This window comes from Phalaenopsis equestris, unplaced genomic scaffold (assembly GCF_001263595.1).
Source record: "Phalaenopsis equestris unplaced genomic scaffold, ASM126359v1 Scaffold000540, whole genome shotgun sequence".
In the NCBI taxonomy this organism is placed as follows: Eukaryota; Viridiplantae; Streptophyta; class Magnoliopsida; order Asparagales; family Orchidaceae; genus Phalaenopsis; species Phalaenopsis equestris.
The window spans coordinates 1,960,699-1,979,363 of record NW_018164980.1 but is presented as its reverse complement, the minus strand read 5'-3'; the positions used below and the strand labels follow the sequence as shown (position 1 = coordinate 1,979,363).

The 18,665-nt window shown below is 40.3% G+C and overlaps 2 protein-coding genes across 3 annotated transcripts in view; one reads left to right on the top strand and one right to left on the bottom strand.

Moving 5' to 3' along the window:
* On the bottom strand, positions 1–5,692 carry LOC110028905 (putative pentatricopeptide repeat-containing protein At1g03510). The gene is made up of 2 exons (XM_020730952.1): positions 3,504–5,692; positions 1–289 (listed from the first exon to the last, which is right to left on the bottom strand). The coding sequence occupies exon 1, from the start codon at positions 5,413–5,415 to the stop codon at positions 3,517–3,519; it is 1,899 nt and encodes a 632-aa protein (XP_020586611.1). The 5' UTR covers positions 5,416–5,692; the 3' UTR covers positions 1–289; positions 3,504–3,516.
* Positions 5,693–10,588: 4,896 nt separating this feature from the next.
* LOC110028985 overlaps positions 10,589–18,665 on the top strand; it is a 12,261-nt gene continuing 4,184 nt past the window's right edge. Inside the window, exons 1-3 of one of the 2 annotated variants that reach the window (XM_020731080.1) lie at positions 10,589–10,817; positions 10,916–11,004; positions 11,090–11,217. In XM_020731080.1, the coding sequence (XP_020586739.1) occupies positions 10,598–10,817; positions 10,916–11,004; positions 11,090–11,200 (420 nt within the window). In that variant the 5' untranslated portion in view covers positions 10,589–10,597 and the 3' untranslated portion in view covers positions 11,201–11,217. The remainder of the gene's footprint in view (positions 10,818–10,915; positions 11,005–11,089; positions 11,218–18,665) is intronic. The other variant, XM_020731082.1, reaches the window with a different exon arrangement.

The window sequence follows — 18,665 nt, the reverse complement described above, 5'->3', positions numbered from 1 at the left end:
TTGAAAAAGAAATATCATGTAAAAGAAATGAATTGTTAAAGTAATGTATTGTATTTGAAATATTTTAAAATTGTTTGGTTCAATAGAAAAATATATGCATGGTTTTGCATATTCTTGGTTGATTTGATGAAAAAACGAATTCAATATAAATCATTACGACAGCAGGAGGTTGGTGGCAACGGCGGGACACAGCAGGTGGCGGGAGGTCGGCAGCCTGCGGGCGACTGGCATTCAGTAGTGGGTGGCGGCGGAGAAGTCAGCCCATGGGCGAGAGGTGGCTGCGGGAAGGCTTTGGATTGGCAAAATACAAAAAAAAAAAAAAAAATCAATCTTAGTGCTTTCTTATACGAAATGGAAAGACAACAATGGCTGTACAGATTTGTGGCCAAACTTTAGAGATATTTTGAACCATAATGTCAACAAGAATGAGTGTACAAGAAGGCCCATACTCAAGCTTATGAGGAAGCCATGCATCAAAATATGCATCATTCAGTTCTGCTGATTCTTTTACAAAATGGTTTAGCACAACTACTGCAATCCTCTTCATGATCACACTAAGCTCCATGGCTTCTAGTGATTGTCATGTCAATAAAAGTATTTCTTGAAGTTCTTTCATAAATATCATAGACAATCGAAAGCAAAATATGTTTTCGGTTGCACAGCCCAAAACTTTCTCTAGATCTGATATAAAAGCTAACTCATATTCAATTGTCTTAGTCAAACTTTCTAAAATCACTATATGTCTTTTTAAATTAGTTTCTACAACTACAAAGCTAAAGTAAAAAGAATATTATTGCTATCATGATAATATAGTGATAACAAGACCACAGATCTTGTGAATTTAAATGACAAGCATCAAGTGCTATTAAATGTCTGTAATTAGCAAGAAAATCGTTGATTAAAAACTTGAAGACCATGTAAATACTCTAGAAGAAATTATCATCTTATCATATGTGAATGAAATATAAAATCCTAAATTTCTATTAATAAGTTTAGATCTCAATATGGGTATCCGCTTGTAATTATTATCTATTGATCCAAATATAATATCCCAAGGTCATGCTCCTAAATGCCATAACTTCAAATAGAGAATTGATAATCCATGAATAATCTCAAAATCATTATTAATATGGTCGGAAGGGAAATTTCAATTCTTCTTTTTACCCAAGTAGATGTGGCATTTTTTGCTTCCAACTCTATTGACACTTATGCATAAATGTGTTTCATGTAACTTTATCACTTCAAAACTTCAACCATCTCCATATATAGCAATGGTTATATTCTCCATGAACATTCTTAGTAAGAGCATGTAGCTATAACTCAGATTTTATTACAAGCTCCAATCTTAATTCCGAAATTAGTTATATAATGGCTATGCATCGGAGAAGTAGCTTGAAACTCATAGGATCATGTAAACATGCTCAAACAAATAAACCTTTATAATATCCACTTTGGCTAGATAAAAATCAATCATTGCAAACTTCATATTCTAAATTGTCAGTATTAATACTATCAAAACTTGAATGATAATACTTGCACATGTGACTATTATTCTTAACATCTACGCTTTGCGAACACATACAATCTTATATTATAACTATTATCTTTCATTAGATTGTTTAATCATTTCCATCACCACAACATTACTTGCGTAAGCTTGTAGTCTGAAAGCGGTATTCAACATACATGGTAATGTAATTCAAAGCCATGAACTTTTAATCATATGGACAAATTAATTAAATTTTTGCTTTTATCACAAAAATTTGAGTATGTCATGTTCAAGACTAGCATTATTTTGCTTCTGACTATCATATTTCTTCATAATTTAGTTATTAGTTTCTGTCAAATATTCACTAAATTTTAGAAGTTATGATAAACACTAATTTATATCCATCATTAAATTCATTGCTAACAATGGATCACATAGAAGCTACATAAATAAAGAAAAAGGAGAAATTTAAATACATACCACACAGTTCTTATGTACTTACATATTTAATAGCTAAAGTTTGATATTTGCATTTATAAAATCTTGGTGTTATAAAGCTATGTATGAAAATTTGTATTTAATTTTTAAAAAGTTAGCAAGAGTGATGTTTTTATGTTAAAATTTTGAGTGTTATAAATATAAATATAAAAGTTTAGGTGTTAGGTAAATAGATATATAAGAAATGTGTAGTATTTAGGTAAATGCCATCCAAGTAAGATAAATTGAAAGAGAATGCATAAACATGGTTGTTTGGTAAGAAATTGACTGCTAATTTGAAATGATATTGCATAAATTTATTGATTATAAATTCCTTACAATTTACAGTACTTTTAGTTTTCTCTGATGAACCACTTATAAATTTCTATGCAAGACTTTCTCATTGTATCTCATCAATAGGAAACCAAACTGTCAATAGTTAATTAGCATCTAACTCAAAATTATGGAGACTTAACTAGGACTTTCTATGCATGAATATGATATGATGAAAAATACTAAAGAATAAGGTCACATATCTTTAGATGTAAAGAAGAAGAAAGAGAACAAACAGCTATAAGTTGTGTGCAAGTGAAGAAGTAAAGCAATGAAAGAACAGGAAAAGTTGCGAGAGGCTAAAGGGCAAGAATGTTGCACATGGAGCAACGAGAGGTTGAACAAGATTGAGAGAGATTAGCACCGAATAAAGTGGGGATTCACAACAAGGGATTTGATGAGTTGTTAAGAAATTCTCATAGATCTATGGGGTAAGAGATGGAGTTTACTGGAATTCCCCTTGCATGTTCTTTGTTAGGAGTGCCTCTCTGAAAAAAATTTTCTCGACTTTGCTTCTCTTCTTGTTGATGACACGATTCACACTTATCGCACCTTTAAGTTGTTGAATCAAAATATGTCTGGTAGACTGTGCCCAAGAGATAAAGCTTTGGGACCTAGGAAAGGAGATTAAGGGAAGGAGAAAAAAAAAGAGAGAGAGAAGGAGAAGAGGACTTGCCCCTAAGCTCTTGGACCCACTTTATTTCACTTAAATAGTTGGGTTATAGAGCGGGAACCAAAAGCCTCTTTACATGAAAGGGTCCTATTTATATATGATAAGAGAATCAAAAGTAAATTACAACATTGTCCTTGCTTTAGAGATATTAGTACATAATTTTTTGGGTACTCTAATTTTCTTGTGTAGACCATCAGATTGCCTTGATATCCATATAGATTATTTTTTAATATACAATATGCACGACCAAATACCATAGACTTGGTATAAAAATCTTAAAAGACCAAATGACTGTGAATTAGTGTAAATAAAGTTTACTAACATTTGTTTCACCATATTAAGAAATATATCATCTCAACTAACATTACTATCTCCCTCCAGAAAATATAGTATCAAAACGAGTTGCAATCTTTTTTCTTTATCACACAAGATCTATAAATCATATAATAAAAATAAAATTCTCTTCATAAAATGTACAAATATTTTCCAAATTTCCTCTTTTTAAAAAAAAATAAACAAACAAAATCTTACCAGACGAAAGCCACTACTCCATCTGAATCCGACTGTATCCATAAGGCTTGACCACACATCTCCTCTCCATCATCCTCCTCACCATCTTCGCCTCCTCCCACCTTCCCACTCTCCCATACATCCCCGCCATTGCCACATAGTTCCCAGCATTCTCCGGCTCAACCTTCAGCAGCTCTTCGAATGCCAGTTTTCCATACTCCACATTCTGGTGAGCTCTGCTTGCCGCCATTAATGCTCCCCACACACTTGCTCCCGCCCTCTCAGGCATCCTCCTTATAAATCCCACAGCTTCCTCAAGCCTCCCCGCCCGTCCCAACATGTCCACCACGCAGGCATAATGCACCATTTCCGGAACTAAGCCCACATCATTCCTAAACCGGTCAAACCACTCCAATCCTACGTCCACCAGCCCGGCATGATTGCAGGCCGACAAAACACTCGTGAACGTGATCAAATTCGGCCGAAGCCCAGCCCGCATCATCTCTCTTATCAACTCAATAGCCGGCCCACCAAGCCCATGCGACCCATACGCCGCAATCATCGCATTCCAGGTCACCACATCCCGTGCCATACAAGCGGCCAAGAACACCGACCATGCGGCAGTGATGCAGCCACCACTAGCGTAAACGCTGATAAGTGCGTTGTACACCTCGGTGGCAAAATCGTAATAATTCCTTATAGCGTGGGCATGTATTTGTTTCCCTTGAATCATCGAGCAAGCCGGGAGGACGCTCGCTAGAGTAGTAGGGTCCGTTCCGACGTCCCACAACTGTGTTTCCTTAAATTGATCCAGCGCTTCACTAACCATCCCAGCGTGCGTGAGCCCAGCGATCAATGCATTCCGTTTCATCAGGTCCGTAGGATCCATCGAGTCGAATACTCGTCGGGAGTATGTGATTAACTTGTTTCCCGAGTATAGAGCGACTAAAGCCGCTCCTGCGGAACAGTAGAACGCGACCGGATTCAATGTCTTCAGCCCAAAAGCGTGGACCTCGCCGCCGGCCCGGAGGGCCCCCAAATGGCGGCAGCAAGCCACGACGCACGATAACATATCCTGATCAGGTGAAACAGCGCCGCCGCTCACCATTCGCCGGAATATTCCTATGGCTGCGTCGTGATTCCCGCTCCGAGCATGGCCGAGGATGATGGTTGTGTAGGACACCACGTTGGGGTCCTTTACCCGGTTAAAAATCTCGACGGCCTCCGCGCAGCGTCCGGCACGGCAGTAGCCGTCCAATATCGTGTTCCACGTTACGATGTCCGGTTCATAGCCGTCGGATGCCATTGACCGGAAAAGCTCTAGCGCGGGATCGGTGGACCCGGCTGAAACGAAGACGGAGATCATGGAATTCCAGGAGAGGAGATCGCGGCGGTCCATGGAGGCGAAGACGCGATCGGCGGAGGTGAGGTCGCCGGAGTAGGCGTAGGCTTTGATTAAGGCGTTGCTGACGTGGAGATTGGCGGTTGCGGCGAACTTGACGGCGTTTGAGTGGAGGGCGGCGGCGGCGAAGTGGGAGAAGGTGGCGGCTCGGAGAGCGACGGGAAGGACGTAGCCGTCGGGGGGAATACCGGCGGCGCGCATGCGGGAGTAAGTGGATAGAGATCGGCGGTGATCGCCAATGCGGGATAGGAAGGCAATGATGGGGGTCCAAGCGAAAATGTTTGGGTGAGGCAAACTGTCGAACAGGTGGAGGGCGGAATGGAGATCGCCGCCGTCGGCGTAGAGTTGGAGGAGTTTGGTGTTGAGGTAACCGGAAGGAGAGGATGGGGGAAGGAGGCCGTTGGTGAGAAGCTGCGAGTGGATGTGGGCGGCGGCGGTGGCGGACTTTGACGGCGACGTGGAGAGGGAGCTGAGGAGAGACTCGAAGAAGTATGGTTTCAGGGTTTCTGGGGCCTTCCATCTTGATACCATTTTGTAATTGGGGCGAACATCGGCGGTGAGAAGTTGGGAGAGGTTGCTGGTGGCAGTTTGGAGTTAGGGTTCCGGTGACTTGATTTGAGTTAGAGACTACAGTGGATTTTGTGGAGTTGTGATCAATTTTATTTTTTACTTTTAAGAAAATAATTATTGTATAAACCAAAAATATTAGCATGGATTTCAAAGAAACTTTTAACGGAGAATGAAGTGAGAGAGCTACAGTGAAGGTATGTTCTTGACGAGAGCACAGGTTTTCGGAAGTTGCCCAAATCGGCACGACCAACGGATCTTCTGGGAAAAGACTTTGTTTTCTATTAAGATGCTCTTCGATCGGGTTGCACAGAACCAGACCTAGCCCAGTTATTGCTTGCTTAAAGGCCCCGTCGACGTAAAGGGTCCATGTCCTGTCGTCAGAGACTACTCCTTTGTTATGCTCCTCTGTTACGGAGAAGTCAGTCAGGAAAAAGGGCTGTCAAAAAAAGCTCGTTGTTCACGAACAGCTCGTGTTCGACTCATTAAGTAGCTCGTGTTCGGCTCGTTCTTAATAAACGAGCCGAACACGAACAGTTCTTTGTTCGCTCGTGTTCGGCTCTTTTTAGCTCGAAATAAAAAAAAAATTATATAATTATTTATATAATAATATTTTACATGTATTAGTTATATAATAATATATTATATATATTTATATCTAAGTTTAAATCATAACATCTCATGTGATAATGTGGTTAATCCCTTATTTTGTATATATTTGATCCAGGTTCGAATCCCACACTTTACATCTATTTTTTTCAATTTAATTTTAATGAGCCAATTTCGAGCCGAACACGAACACGAATGTTTAAATCGAGCCGAACACGAACACACTGTTCACGAGCCAATTTCTAACACGAGCCGATTTCGAACATGAGCTATTTCAAACGAGCCGAACACGAGCTTGAGCGCTCAAGCTCAGCTCGTTTACAGCCATAGTCAGGAAGTCTGTAATCACTTGGGCCTTAATTGTCGTCTGAGGGATATAGGTGGTGTTGAATTCACCGAACTCCACTGACCATTTAGCAGTTAGTCGGAGTGCTCGACTGACTGATTACAAATTTCAACGAATGGTCCGTGAGGACCCGGATCAGATGCATCGGGAAGTATGGTCGAAGTCTGCAAACGGAAACAATCAAGACAATTATTAGTTTTTTCATAATTAGATACCCGATTTTAGCGCCATGAAGCACTCGGCTAGTTTAATAAACTAAGGTCCTGATTTTCTGCCTTCTCTTAGACCAAAACTGAGTTGATGACCTCTCGTCTGACTCCAAGATATAGCCACAGTTCTTTAGCTGGTTTCAGACTCAGGACCAGTGGTGGTGAAATCAAGGAACCTTTTAAGGTTTTGAACGCCTCATTGCATCTGTTCGTCCATTCAAAATGCTTATTCTTCCTCAGCGCTTTGAAGAACAGCACACACATGTCGACTGATTTCGAGATGAAATGACTAAACTCGGCAATTGAACCAGTTAGCCTCTGCATTTCCTTGGTATTTCATGGAGGTGGAATGTCTAAGATCGCCTGTACTTTCTCTGGGTTGGCATTCAATCCTTTGGCGGTCGGTAAGAAGTCCAGGAACTTTCTGGTCGACGCTCTAAAGGCACACTTGGAGGGATTTAGTCTCATGTTAATTTTTTTGAGTGTTTCGAATGTCTCTTTCAGCTCTTTGATATGTTGTTAGGGTGATTTACATTTAACTAGAATATCATCGGCATACACTTCAATGTTTTTTCCTTTGTGAATATGAAAAAATACATACATGAGACGTTCTTAAGCCCAAAGAGTATTACATTAAAACAAAATATGTCTTGCACCGTGATGAAAACATTTTTTTCTACGTCGGTCAGATGCTTCTTTATTTGATGATAACTAAAATATGCGCCGAGGAAACTCATGAATGAATATCCGAACAAGCAAGCAAGTGTTTGGGGTCCATACCGAGAGAAAAAGTACAGAACCAGTCGAAGGACGAGATGAGAGAAAACCAAAGAAAAAAGAAAAAAACACGTAAAGTGAAAAGAAGCGACCCCTTCTCCTATTTATAAGGCGAGCATGACAATGAAACATCACATAATGATAAGTATCATACTAATTTTTTTTTCAAAATTTATTAAAATATCATTTTATTACAAATAACATTATTACAGGCCTCGAACGAAGTGTATTATAAAGGGGTACCTCCAACTCTGGAGAATCATCTCTCTACCTAACCTAATATGCTCCACATGATCAGCTTCCTGATTGAACTTTACCAGATCATACATCTTGTGGGGTACCTCCAACTCACGCAACACCTCGTTTGGCCTGTCTCGGAGGGCGACGATTTTCGTCCGCAGAACTACTACTTCAACATCCAGGCAAGTAGACAGTTCCTGCACAGGATCCATAGCCAAACCCCCGGCGAGTCCCTCGATAGAGACGACCGACCCCGCTAACGGTCTGGTCTCACTTGCCGGTAGCTCTATGATCTTGGCGAATTGTAATCGCTCCGACAGTCCCCTAGTTGGAGATCTATCACAGACGATGGGTTGGGCAACTGATGAATTACCAGGGTCGATAGCGGTGGGAGCCTCACATCTTCAACATGCATAACGCCCACTGCGATAGGGGCAAACTCTGCAGCATTCTTTGACAACCCATCATCCTGGCGCTGCTTTGACCTGACCAATTCATTCATAAATCTTCCCATGGAGCAGAAAATGTTAAAGGCCTACTCCCCCTCTGATGTCGAGACACCCCCACTTTCCTCTGGCAATGATTGCGGGTGGATCGTGACAACCGCTCCCCCAGCTCCTTACCACTCACCTTGGTTGAAAGGACTTGCTGGCCCTCAAAACGCATGCCGGAACCAGACTCCAAGGCCTCTCGGTGAGGCCACTTCAACAACTGACCTTCTGCATAGACAAATGAGTCGATTACATCGACTAGGTTAGATTCGGGCCTCGCCCGTTTTTCCTTCATCACCACTTTCTTCTTCTTTACAGAAGAAGGAATCTGAAACCCCGCCCACACAAGCCTCTCTTCATCTACAACAATCTGAATTTGTCAGTTATAACACACCTCAGTTGTAAAAAGAGAAAGATACTACAGATAACACAAGACTTAGTTCAAGTCTACTTATAAAGCCCATGGGGCATATAATCCTAAAGGATGTCATGTGTTCAATTAATTCAAAATTTTAATGCTAACAATTATTTAGTAATTTCTCTATTCTTATTATAGTTGTCACTATTAAGAAGCATAAAAAATTAGAGAACTATGAATACACCAAAAATACCAGCATGAATCTCAAAGAGAACGGACGACCAAGATGAAACAGTCTTCTTTCGAGGTAACCAATCAACTGATGATTCAAGACTGAGCTTCAAGCTGCATCTCAAACTCGGGATATGAGATAGTTCCCTGCTTCGTAGCGTCAATACCCGTCTAATGTGAGGTGTAAAACATCCCGACAAATACGTGCAAGATTAAAAGATCTCACTGTGGCGGCGAACCAACCAAGCAAGCAAGTTATGAGCCATGTAAGAGTCGAACTGAAAATGACTCATGGTTCACTTACTGAAAAAGGACGATCGATCATGTTCAACCGACCAACCCTATTTCCGGACCAAACGAGCACCTCGTAACTGACTGCTCTGGTTGACCGTTCCAAAAGATCCTGACCAAGATCGCCATGTGGCTGAACACCTCGACTGACCAACACGTCCTTTAGAGAGCACATATGACCCTCGGTCAATCGCCTTAGTCGGTTGACTTGAAGCCAGCCGAGCAGCCAATTACTGCCAATGTTGAAATTTAAATTGAAATGCAATTCTAACATAAAATTTATACAATCAATTAGAGACTTAATGAAGTTACGAATGATTCTCATAACCGTTCTTTCATTTTTGTAATTGTACAAAACACGTCTCTATATGTATACAACAAAAATACAAATAAAGAGACATCTCCCTCAATTTTTCATGCAAAAATTTCAGACTCATTGTACTCTTTCTTCATTCTCTCATTCACTCGGCTCTAACTCTCATAGTGTGGTTCACAAAGAAAGAATTATGATCCAACATCGATCAGTCATTATATCATTGTGTTGTTTTGTCTGTTGATGACCTAATTTTAGTCGACCGACATGAATCTACTAGCTGGAATTAATGCTTGAAGACCAGATCAACACGTCGGATCAGCTAATGTCAACTAACTGGATCAATTCGATTGACCATCTCAAAAATTTGCCGATCGTCCTCAACGAGAGATCAAACGGTAGATTATCCATATCCATCTTGTCGGCCAGCAACATACTGCTTCACCTCATCGACCTCATAGATCGAGTCGAAGAGTAGCAGTGTCCTAGGCCACGGGGTATAATCCTCAAAATAACTTATACAAACCCCACTTTAATAGAGGCACAAATGTAACTTCAATTGTTGTACCTCCTTTGCCTATTAATTGGAAACATTTCATGAGCACTCCTCTCACTTTACTGTTTAGCGGAACACCTTTCTCTCTCTCTATTGCTTTACGCTCTATTCTTTTGGTGTGATTCACATGACCATCTCTGATTCAAAATTTTTATAATTTTATATAAAATTTTGAAGTCATCTTATCCAATTTTTTTTGCCATGCAACTCTAGCATTATATCGAGCCCAATCATATACCATAGATGAAGCAAAAATAAGATTATCTTGAATAGCATTAACTTTAGTAAAATTTGATTCAAATGATTCCTCCCAAGTTATTAAAAAACAACCTTATTTTCATCTCTTAAATTGTAGCATACAAAGAGATGCTCAAGAAGCTATGCAATGAGATAAGTTCTAATCTCTACTTGTTGATTATGAGCATTAAAAAGTCAATTTCTAGTAATAAAATATCCCTAGATCATATAGCCACTTAAAATTTAATGGATAATTTACATAAATACCTCAATATTCTTTTGTTTTTACATACAAACACTTAAAAAAATCATATTTGCATTTATAACAATTTTATATTAAAAATTTATTCATGAAAATTGTATCTCAATTATAAAAAAGCTAGTGATGATATTTTCTTATGTGATGTCAAAGATTTAAAAGGTATATATAAATATAAAAATCAAGGCATAGTATGTAAATATATAAGAATTATGTGAAATGTATTTAAATGTGGAGAATGGCGGCGATGTGGAGAATGGCAAAGAGCTTCTTCGATGGGGCGAGAGCAGGAACAGTTTGCTATTTTAAAGCGCGACCATCTCGATTTGCTTATTCAATCTCTTGTTTGCTATCTATGTTCTTCATTCGCTCCACGTCTTCTCTTCGTATCCCAGCGGTCAGGATCCTCTTTCCTGTTACCCGAAGAAAACACTTTCCTTTTTTGACTTGTAGGTCGAGGCATAGGTTTCAACTTTGATGATTCGTGTTTTACGGAAACCTAATGAATGTGAAATTTTTTATTGGCTTCACTGTTTCCCTGCTTCAGATGTTTGGCACGCGATAGATCAAGCCAAGAGGGTTGAAGAGTCTGCTGTCGTCCGGAGAGCATTACGGCCTGTGGAGTTTTTTGGATTGGTAAAAGACAATGCCTCGACTCATTATGCTTATTTTTTTAACAGGATTATTGATTGTTTGGGGGTTTTTATCCGATGGGAATAAGGTCGATAAATTGAGGGCAGATACGGATGTTGAACGGCGTGTGTTGGAGTTATCGTCGTCTCTGAAGCGGAAGCTTTCCAATGAGATTCTGCAGAGGTTGAGATGGTGCTAATTTGATCGACCTGCGAGGTTGGCGAGCTTTCTTTTCTTGTCGTTTAATGTGTTTGTGTTTGTTGTCTCTATCATGTTTTTTTTTTATATAGTTTTTTATTGTCCTAGTTTGCTTTTTTAGACCAGTAAATGAATTTGAAGTATTTGAGGATTGCTTCTGCTTCAAGAGGAGTTATCTTACTTCAAATTTAATTTTGATTTAGTGAAGAGTGTCTGTATTCTCTTACCAGTGATTATCATTAGCATTTGCCGATCCTTTTTGTAATTTTATTGCATCTCATAATCGATTGCTGTCAAAATCAAGTAGTTGAAAAGAAGGAAGCTCATTGTTGCTGACTGTTATTCATGTGAAGTGCATTAGGGGCTCTTTGGTAATGGCCGAAAGTCAGTATTTAAGCAAAACTTACCTTAAATCCTGCCAAATGACTAAAATGACAACTTTATATCCCAGATTTAGTAAATCCAAATATTCTTTTGTTTGCATTCAATCCCGGATTTAGGAAAGCCTAGCATTAGCTGGGTTTAACTTAGTGCTTAGCGTCTTCTTAGGAATACCTCATCGAGACGACTGCAGTGATAAGGAGCGGCATTTCACCGACAAATTTGTCTCAAGTCACCCGTCCAATCTTAACGCTCTACTTATACACAAAGGCAGCCTAACCCTTGCAATGCTTTGATTTGGGAATACAAAAATTCACTTGGAAAGACATGAGGAGTGTTTATTGGAAGAATAGAACACTTCACTAAGGGATGAATGTTTGATTATATGAAAATCTCGAGTTTTTTCCCGGAGGGGTGAGGGTTCTCTATTTATTGTTCACACTGAAATCCTAGAGAACCTTCTAGATTATATTAGAATAATTTATTTCTAGATAATTCTATATTATTCTTTACATATACATAACTCAAGAGCTTTTCCTTACTATCATAAAGTTCTCTCGAAGCTTTTCTCTTTCAACATTTTCTAAAATGCAGTGGAACCTTCTAGAATCTCTTAGATTATTTTCCTTATTTCCAGTCTTCTCTAGAATCTTCTTTCCCATGGTTGAAGGGATATGATTGACCCCTTTTCGAGACAACGGTGTGTGAAATTCTCCCCCAACTAAACTTAAAATGCCCTCATTGAGCGTTTTTTGCCGATACGTGTCTATATGTCCTTTCAACTTGACGATTTACTTCTTATAATTTGGAATCCCTCCTCGACTACTGATGATCAACAAGTATTTCATCCACTTTCTTATCAAAAGAAGTGATTATTGTTGTTGGTGTTTGCTTAGGGATTTCTCTTGATGGATATTTTTTACACTCCACACGTCTCATTTTCTTGGTCACCCACTTCTTTGTCTTGTAGTCTTAATCAGTGACGCTCAGACCATCTTCTTTTGTTTGCTCTCAAACTTGGGAAGCTCAAACCCACTTCTTGCTTGCTAGTCTTTATTATTGGTACTAGATAAGCTTGATTGCCTTCCATAATGTACATGCTATTAGCGATGATTATTGGAAATGCTTTTATTTGATCTAAGAAGTCTAGCCCAAGAAAAGCTTTAAAATTCTTCATTGCATTGACAAAGAAATGCAATGTACCTGACCAAAGTTCAACATTGCTTTTTTATTTCTCTGGCTATTCCATGAATTAACCTTGCTGCTGAATTGACAACTTTGATGGAGCCTCCTCTTCCAATTGCTTGTAGTCATATCCTTTGTACTTCTTCAATTGAGATGAAGTTGTGAGAAACACTTATGTCTATCATTTTATTTTAGTAGTCTTTCCATCTATCACCATTTTCATAAAGTGTAACCCTTTTGCTTAAGTTTTTTGGGAAGATTGCATCACATTGAGTTGTTGTATAGATTCTACCTGTGCTATCCCTATCACTTCCTCTTATTTCCTCTTCTTCACGTTGGCTTGTAAGAAGAGGGTTCCAGACTTTCTTTTGAGGATAATCTCTTGCCCATTGAGACTCATCACGAAGGAAACAATTGTTATGTAGCTTCATCCTTTTGCTTCCCCTTGTCGCTGCCTTTGGATGAGGATGATTTGTAACGAGTCATTTCTTTGTGTTAATTCTTATCTCCCTCGCCTTTGACGTAGGCCCTATTCCAATTTCTTGACCTTGCAGTCTCCTTTTCGAAGTCGATCAAGTTCTCCGCGAAGACAATAACAGTAGCGAGATCTTGCACTCCGCACCTTCTAAACTGTGTCTTTGCTCATGATTGGAGCTCATCAATGAAGTTGAAGAGAGCATCATTGCCTAATATGTTAGAGATTTCAATGACCAAACTAGTGAAGTCACTAACATACTATCAAATCAATTCTGTTTGTTTAAGCCTCCACAATCAGGCTCTAGCCTCATCCTCCGTGTTCTTCGAATAAAATTACATTTTGAGCTCTTTTTTGAAGTCAGTAAAGGTAGATATTGTTTACATACCCATCTCTATGTCTCATCGCCTTCTTCTCCGTCATATCATAGCGGTGTCAGAGAGATAAATAGTTGTAAATTGGATCTTTGCATCTTTATCAGTAATGCCCATGACTCCACAGTATTGTTCAAGTCTCTATAAATAGTTGTCAACTTCTTTGACGTTGCGAACTCCTCTAAAACTCTTATGCTTTGACATTTGATGCACTTGGCTTCAAATGTATGGTGGTTGGTTGTTGTCACTATTGCTTGTTTGCATTGCGATAGTTCTCCACAAATCTCTTCTAGGTTAGCATGTAGGCTGGTCATCTCTTCTTCATGAGATCGTTGTGCACCATGGAGCTCCCCCATTAGATCCTCTCACATATTGTCCATTTGGTCTATTTAGGATTTTTCTAGTTGGAGCATCACACTTCTGATTGTGGAATGGACGTTGATGTTCTCTTCTTTAAGGCCATCTACCTTTTGGCCTAGATCCTTTATCTTATTTGGGTCTCTATGCCAGCCTCCTTCACCCAAGCAAGGCGATAATCAAAGCCATATATAAACTCCTTGGACTTTCCATGTAGTTTAGATGCAACATGATCTTGTTGTTCCTCACAATGTCATCTTTGTTGAGATGATTTGTGGCCTCAAACTCCTTGACGTGCTCTTTGACACTGTTTTCCATGCCTTTAGCATTGGCTTGGATGCCAACTGTGACCACCTGAACTCTAACCCATCAAGTTATTATCCACTTTTACCTAGTGGGCTCACGATTTTGCCTTGTCGGTATAACTTTTCAGGAGGTCACTCATCCCAAGAGTACTTCGGGACGAGCATGCCTAGCTCTAAATCTTCTATCAAAACTCCACAGTTACACCAAAAGTCGCCTTAGTGTTTGAAAGCTCAGATCATTCTGCTTAAGGGGTTTCATAATAGTGTCACACATCACTATTTCAAGAAAGGGTTAGTCACATCCTTTTAACCATTTGAAAGAAGATTCTAAAGAAGACCAGAAAACATAATAATCTAAAAAATTCTAGAAGGCTCCGCCACATTCTAAAAAAATACTAAAAGAGACAAGCTTCACTAGAACTCTAAGTTATTTTGAAAAGTTCTAGAAACATGTATATATAAAAAATAATGTAGAACTATCTAGAAGATAATTTATTCTAATGTAATCTTGAACGTTCTCTAGGATTTGAGGGAGGATTATCTATAGAGGTCCCTCCCTCTCATTTGAACCAACTCAAGGTTCTCATATAATTAAGTGCGTAAACATTCATCCTTTAGTGAAGTATTCCCTTTTTTCAATAACCTCTCCTTTCATAGAGATTTTTTAGTATATTTTAAAGTTCGGGATTATCCCTGCTAGGGTTGTCAATTTGGCTCGTTGTTCGTGAACAACTCGTGTTCGGCTCGTTAAGCAGCTCTTGTTCGGCTCGTTTGTTTAGCCTACCGAGCCGAACACGAATTTTAAGCGCGAAAGGTAAAGGAGCCGAACACGAACAACAGTTTGTTCGCTGGTGTTCGGCTCGAAATGGCTCGAAAAAAAATTATAGAACTTTTTATATAACAATATATTACATATATTATTTATATAATAATATATTATATATATTTATGTCTAAGTTTTATAGATTTGATCCAGGTTCGAATCCCACACTTTGCATATATTTTTCTCAATTTTAGTTTAACAAGCCAGTTTCGAGCCGAACACGAGCCGAATATGAACACGAATATTTAAATCGAGCCGAACACGAACACACTGTTCACGAACACACTGTTCACGAGCTAATTTTTTTGAACACGAGTTATTTCGAACGAGCCGAACACGAGTCAAGCCTGAGCTCGCCCAAGCTCGGCTCGTTTACAACCCTAATCCCTGCTACATGGACCTCATTTGCCCGGACATGCCCGTTTGCGAGTTTTCCTACTGGAGCTTTACCCTGCCGCTGCGTGTGCGCACCAACAACGACAAACTCTTTGAGCTTTCTAACGTGGGTGAGTTCCTGTATAAGATTTCGAAGGTGACGAAATTCCTCTGTGTCATTACCATGTCACGGTGCTACTGACAGTATCTCTTTGGATCTCATTAGGTAGCAGCCTCCTTTAGTGGTGGGACTGGTTCAAAGTAGTCATTGTTTTGGATGACTTGGATTATTTCGACCTTTGACACGTTGAGGGGTGTCAAACCTTGCATTTCCCGGTAAACAAATGATCACTCGTAATATTGGACCGATCGTTGGTCAGAGCGCCGGTTTTGGTCATGAGGCTCTCGACATTTCCCCACTGATCTTGAGACTGAGAGTTATTGTTGTCATGGTGAACGGTGGAGGACTGATTGTCCTTCGCTTTCCACGATTTGCTCTGTTCTTTCCGCCACTTTGAGGGATGGTAGGGCGACTTAGCTTACACTTCAGGAGGCCCTGAAGGTCTTCTTCGGCAAGTATGTGCTCGTTCGCCATCTCTAGCACCTCTACGAAAGTGGTGGGTTTAAATAGGTTTAGTTCATACTTGAATCATTTTCTTTGGACTCCTCATTTCAAAGATGTTCCTGCTATATCAGGCTTCAGGTCTATAACTTCCAACATCTCGTACTGGAAACGGGTGATGTAGGCCATAAACTCTCATTTTCTCCTTGCCCGAGGTCTAGCAGTGTGTCGAGTCCTTCCTTGGTTTATGTACTTTCCAGAAGTGCGGGTTGAGGAGCCTTTTAAATTTGTAGTAACTTGGGATGGTTTCGGTCTGCAGACCGTTGAACCATCGAAGGGTCGAATCCTTCAGAGTGGTTAGGAAAAGTTGACACATTATGGGGTCGTCGATCTGGTGCAGGCCGAGCGATGAGTCAAACGATGCTATGTGGTCGATCGGGTCAGTACTTTGTAAGAATCCAGACGATGGATCCTTAGTTTTGGTGGGAGTACCGCCTCTTTGATTCGACGAGTAAAAGCCTCTCCTGCGAGCCTTCACAGGCTCTTCCCATTGCCTGTTTTCCTGTGTGGACGTGGTTGTGTGAGTGTGCTGGGACTTGCGTTGTCCCTCTGCCCGCTGGTTGCTGATCTGGTTGTCTGGACCTGACGGGATTTTTGTTGTGGCCCTTTGGGGATGAACCTCATGAGGCTCCTCTTCCAGTCTAGTCGCCCGATCATTCTTCTAGGTGATTGCTGCCAAGAGTACCTCAAATTGCTCCATCGTGAGGGTCATTTGGGTTTGTAGGCTCTGGACTTGTGCGTGGACGTTCGATTGCGTAACATCTCTATTTGGCTCAATGCGTACTATTTCTCTTGGGAAAGTGTCCCATTCGTAGTCCTTTCCGCTTCTCATCGGCGACATGCTCCACGCTTACTGCACCACCTTTCCGAATATTGGATCCTAACTTGTCATTTTGTGAGCACGCCTCGAGAGTCGGAATTGAAAGAGGCGTGAGAGATAGAGAGAGTAAGAACGCATAAAAATTTTCATAAAGAGAGGAGCAAGTGCTTGTCTTTATTTCTCTTGGGTCTGCTTATTTAAAGGTTTCCAATTATTACAATTAAGGGAGGTTGGAACCGTCATGACAACCGCACCCAAATAGAATCAATGCATGCGATTTGAATTAATGATCGTCACATTATTGACAAAACAAAGGTTTATAATGACTTCTGAATTTGAAGGTGATATGGTATGACTCATATACCATATCGGGACAGACGCTGGATCGAAGCGGAGCGGAGCGGAGCGGAAGACTGTCCAAATTGGGAAGTTACGTGGGTTGGGGTGCGGGGGCAAAACCCCGCGGTATGGTACAGGGGTAATGTTGTAATTACATGTTGTGCCTAGGTTTACTCCTGGGGTTATAAATAGGGCTGTTAGTAACCCCAGGAGGTATCCCTGAATTCTGTAAATCCTTTTCTGATTATTGAAAGGAACTCGCCGCTCTGCTCCCGAGGACGTAGGCATCTTTGCCGAACCTCGTTAAATCTCTGTGTTCTTCTGGATTTGTGTCGTTCTAGTTTTTCTTCGCCCTAATTTTCTCAACAAGTGGTATCAGAGCAGGGTAAAAGATTTTTGCAGAGGAATTTTTTGGAGAAAGTTTTGTTGCAAGAATAATTTTCAGATGACATTTTCTGGTGCGAAATTCGAGGTGGTGAAGTTCGACGGAACTGGTAACTTCGGATTGTGGCAAACCAGGGTAAAAAATCTGTTAGCGCAATAGGGAATCTTGAAAGCTCTGCGGGCAACAAAACCAGAGCGACGATACGACTATGCCTAGCAGATGAGGTTATGTATCACGTGATGAATCTGAAATCTCTAGGAGAAGTTTAGAATAAACTGAAAACTCAGTTTATGGCTAAATCTCTGACGAATAAGTTGTATCTGAAGCAAAAGCTGTATGGGCTGAAGATGCAAGAAGGGTCTGATCTGGCGCAACATGTTAATGGCTTCAATCAAATAATCACAGACCTGTCATGGTTTGATGTGAGTATTGAAGATGAAGATCGTGCGATGATTTTGTTGTGTTCATTGCCCTCTTCCTTTGAACACCTGGTGACTACTTTGACATATGGGAATGAAACTATCAAAGTGGATGAGATTACTGCAGCGTTGTTGGCTCACAACCAGTGGAAGCAGAATACAGGGAGAAGCTCTCACGGTGACAATTTATATGTGAAGAGTAAGCAGGATCGTGGAAGGAAGAAAGAGAAGGAGAGTTCTGAAAGGCGAAATTCCAGATCCAAGTCTAGAGGCAAAAAAGAAATTCATTGCTACAAGTGCAAGGAGCCAGGTCATATGAAGCGAGATTGTCCAAAGCTGAAGAAGCAGACTGGGGAGAAAGGTGATATTTCATCGAAGTCTGTAAATGTGGTGCAGAATGAAAATGCAGATTGCAGTGATGGCGATATGCTCTCAGTTCACGGATGCATGGATTCTTGATTCAGGGTGCTCTTATCACATAACACCTAACAGAGAGTGGTTTACTTCATACAGGTCAACTAATTCTGGCTCAGTCTATTTGGGTGATGATAGATGTTGCAATATAGTTGGTATTGGAGAAGTCAGAATTCAGATGTATGATGACAC

Excerpts from the sequence above, each read along its gene's own strand:
- LOC110028905 (XM_020730952.1), bottom strand. The coding sequence starts at position 5,415 with ATGGTATCAAGATGGAAGGCCCCAGAAACCCTGAAACCATACTTCTTC.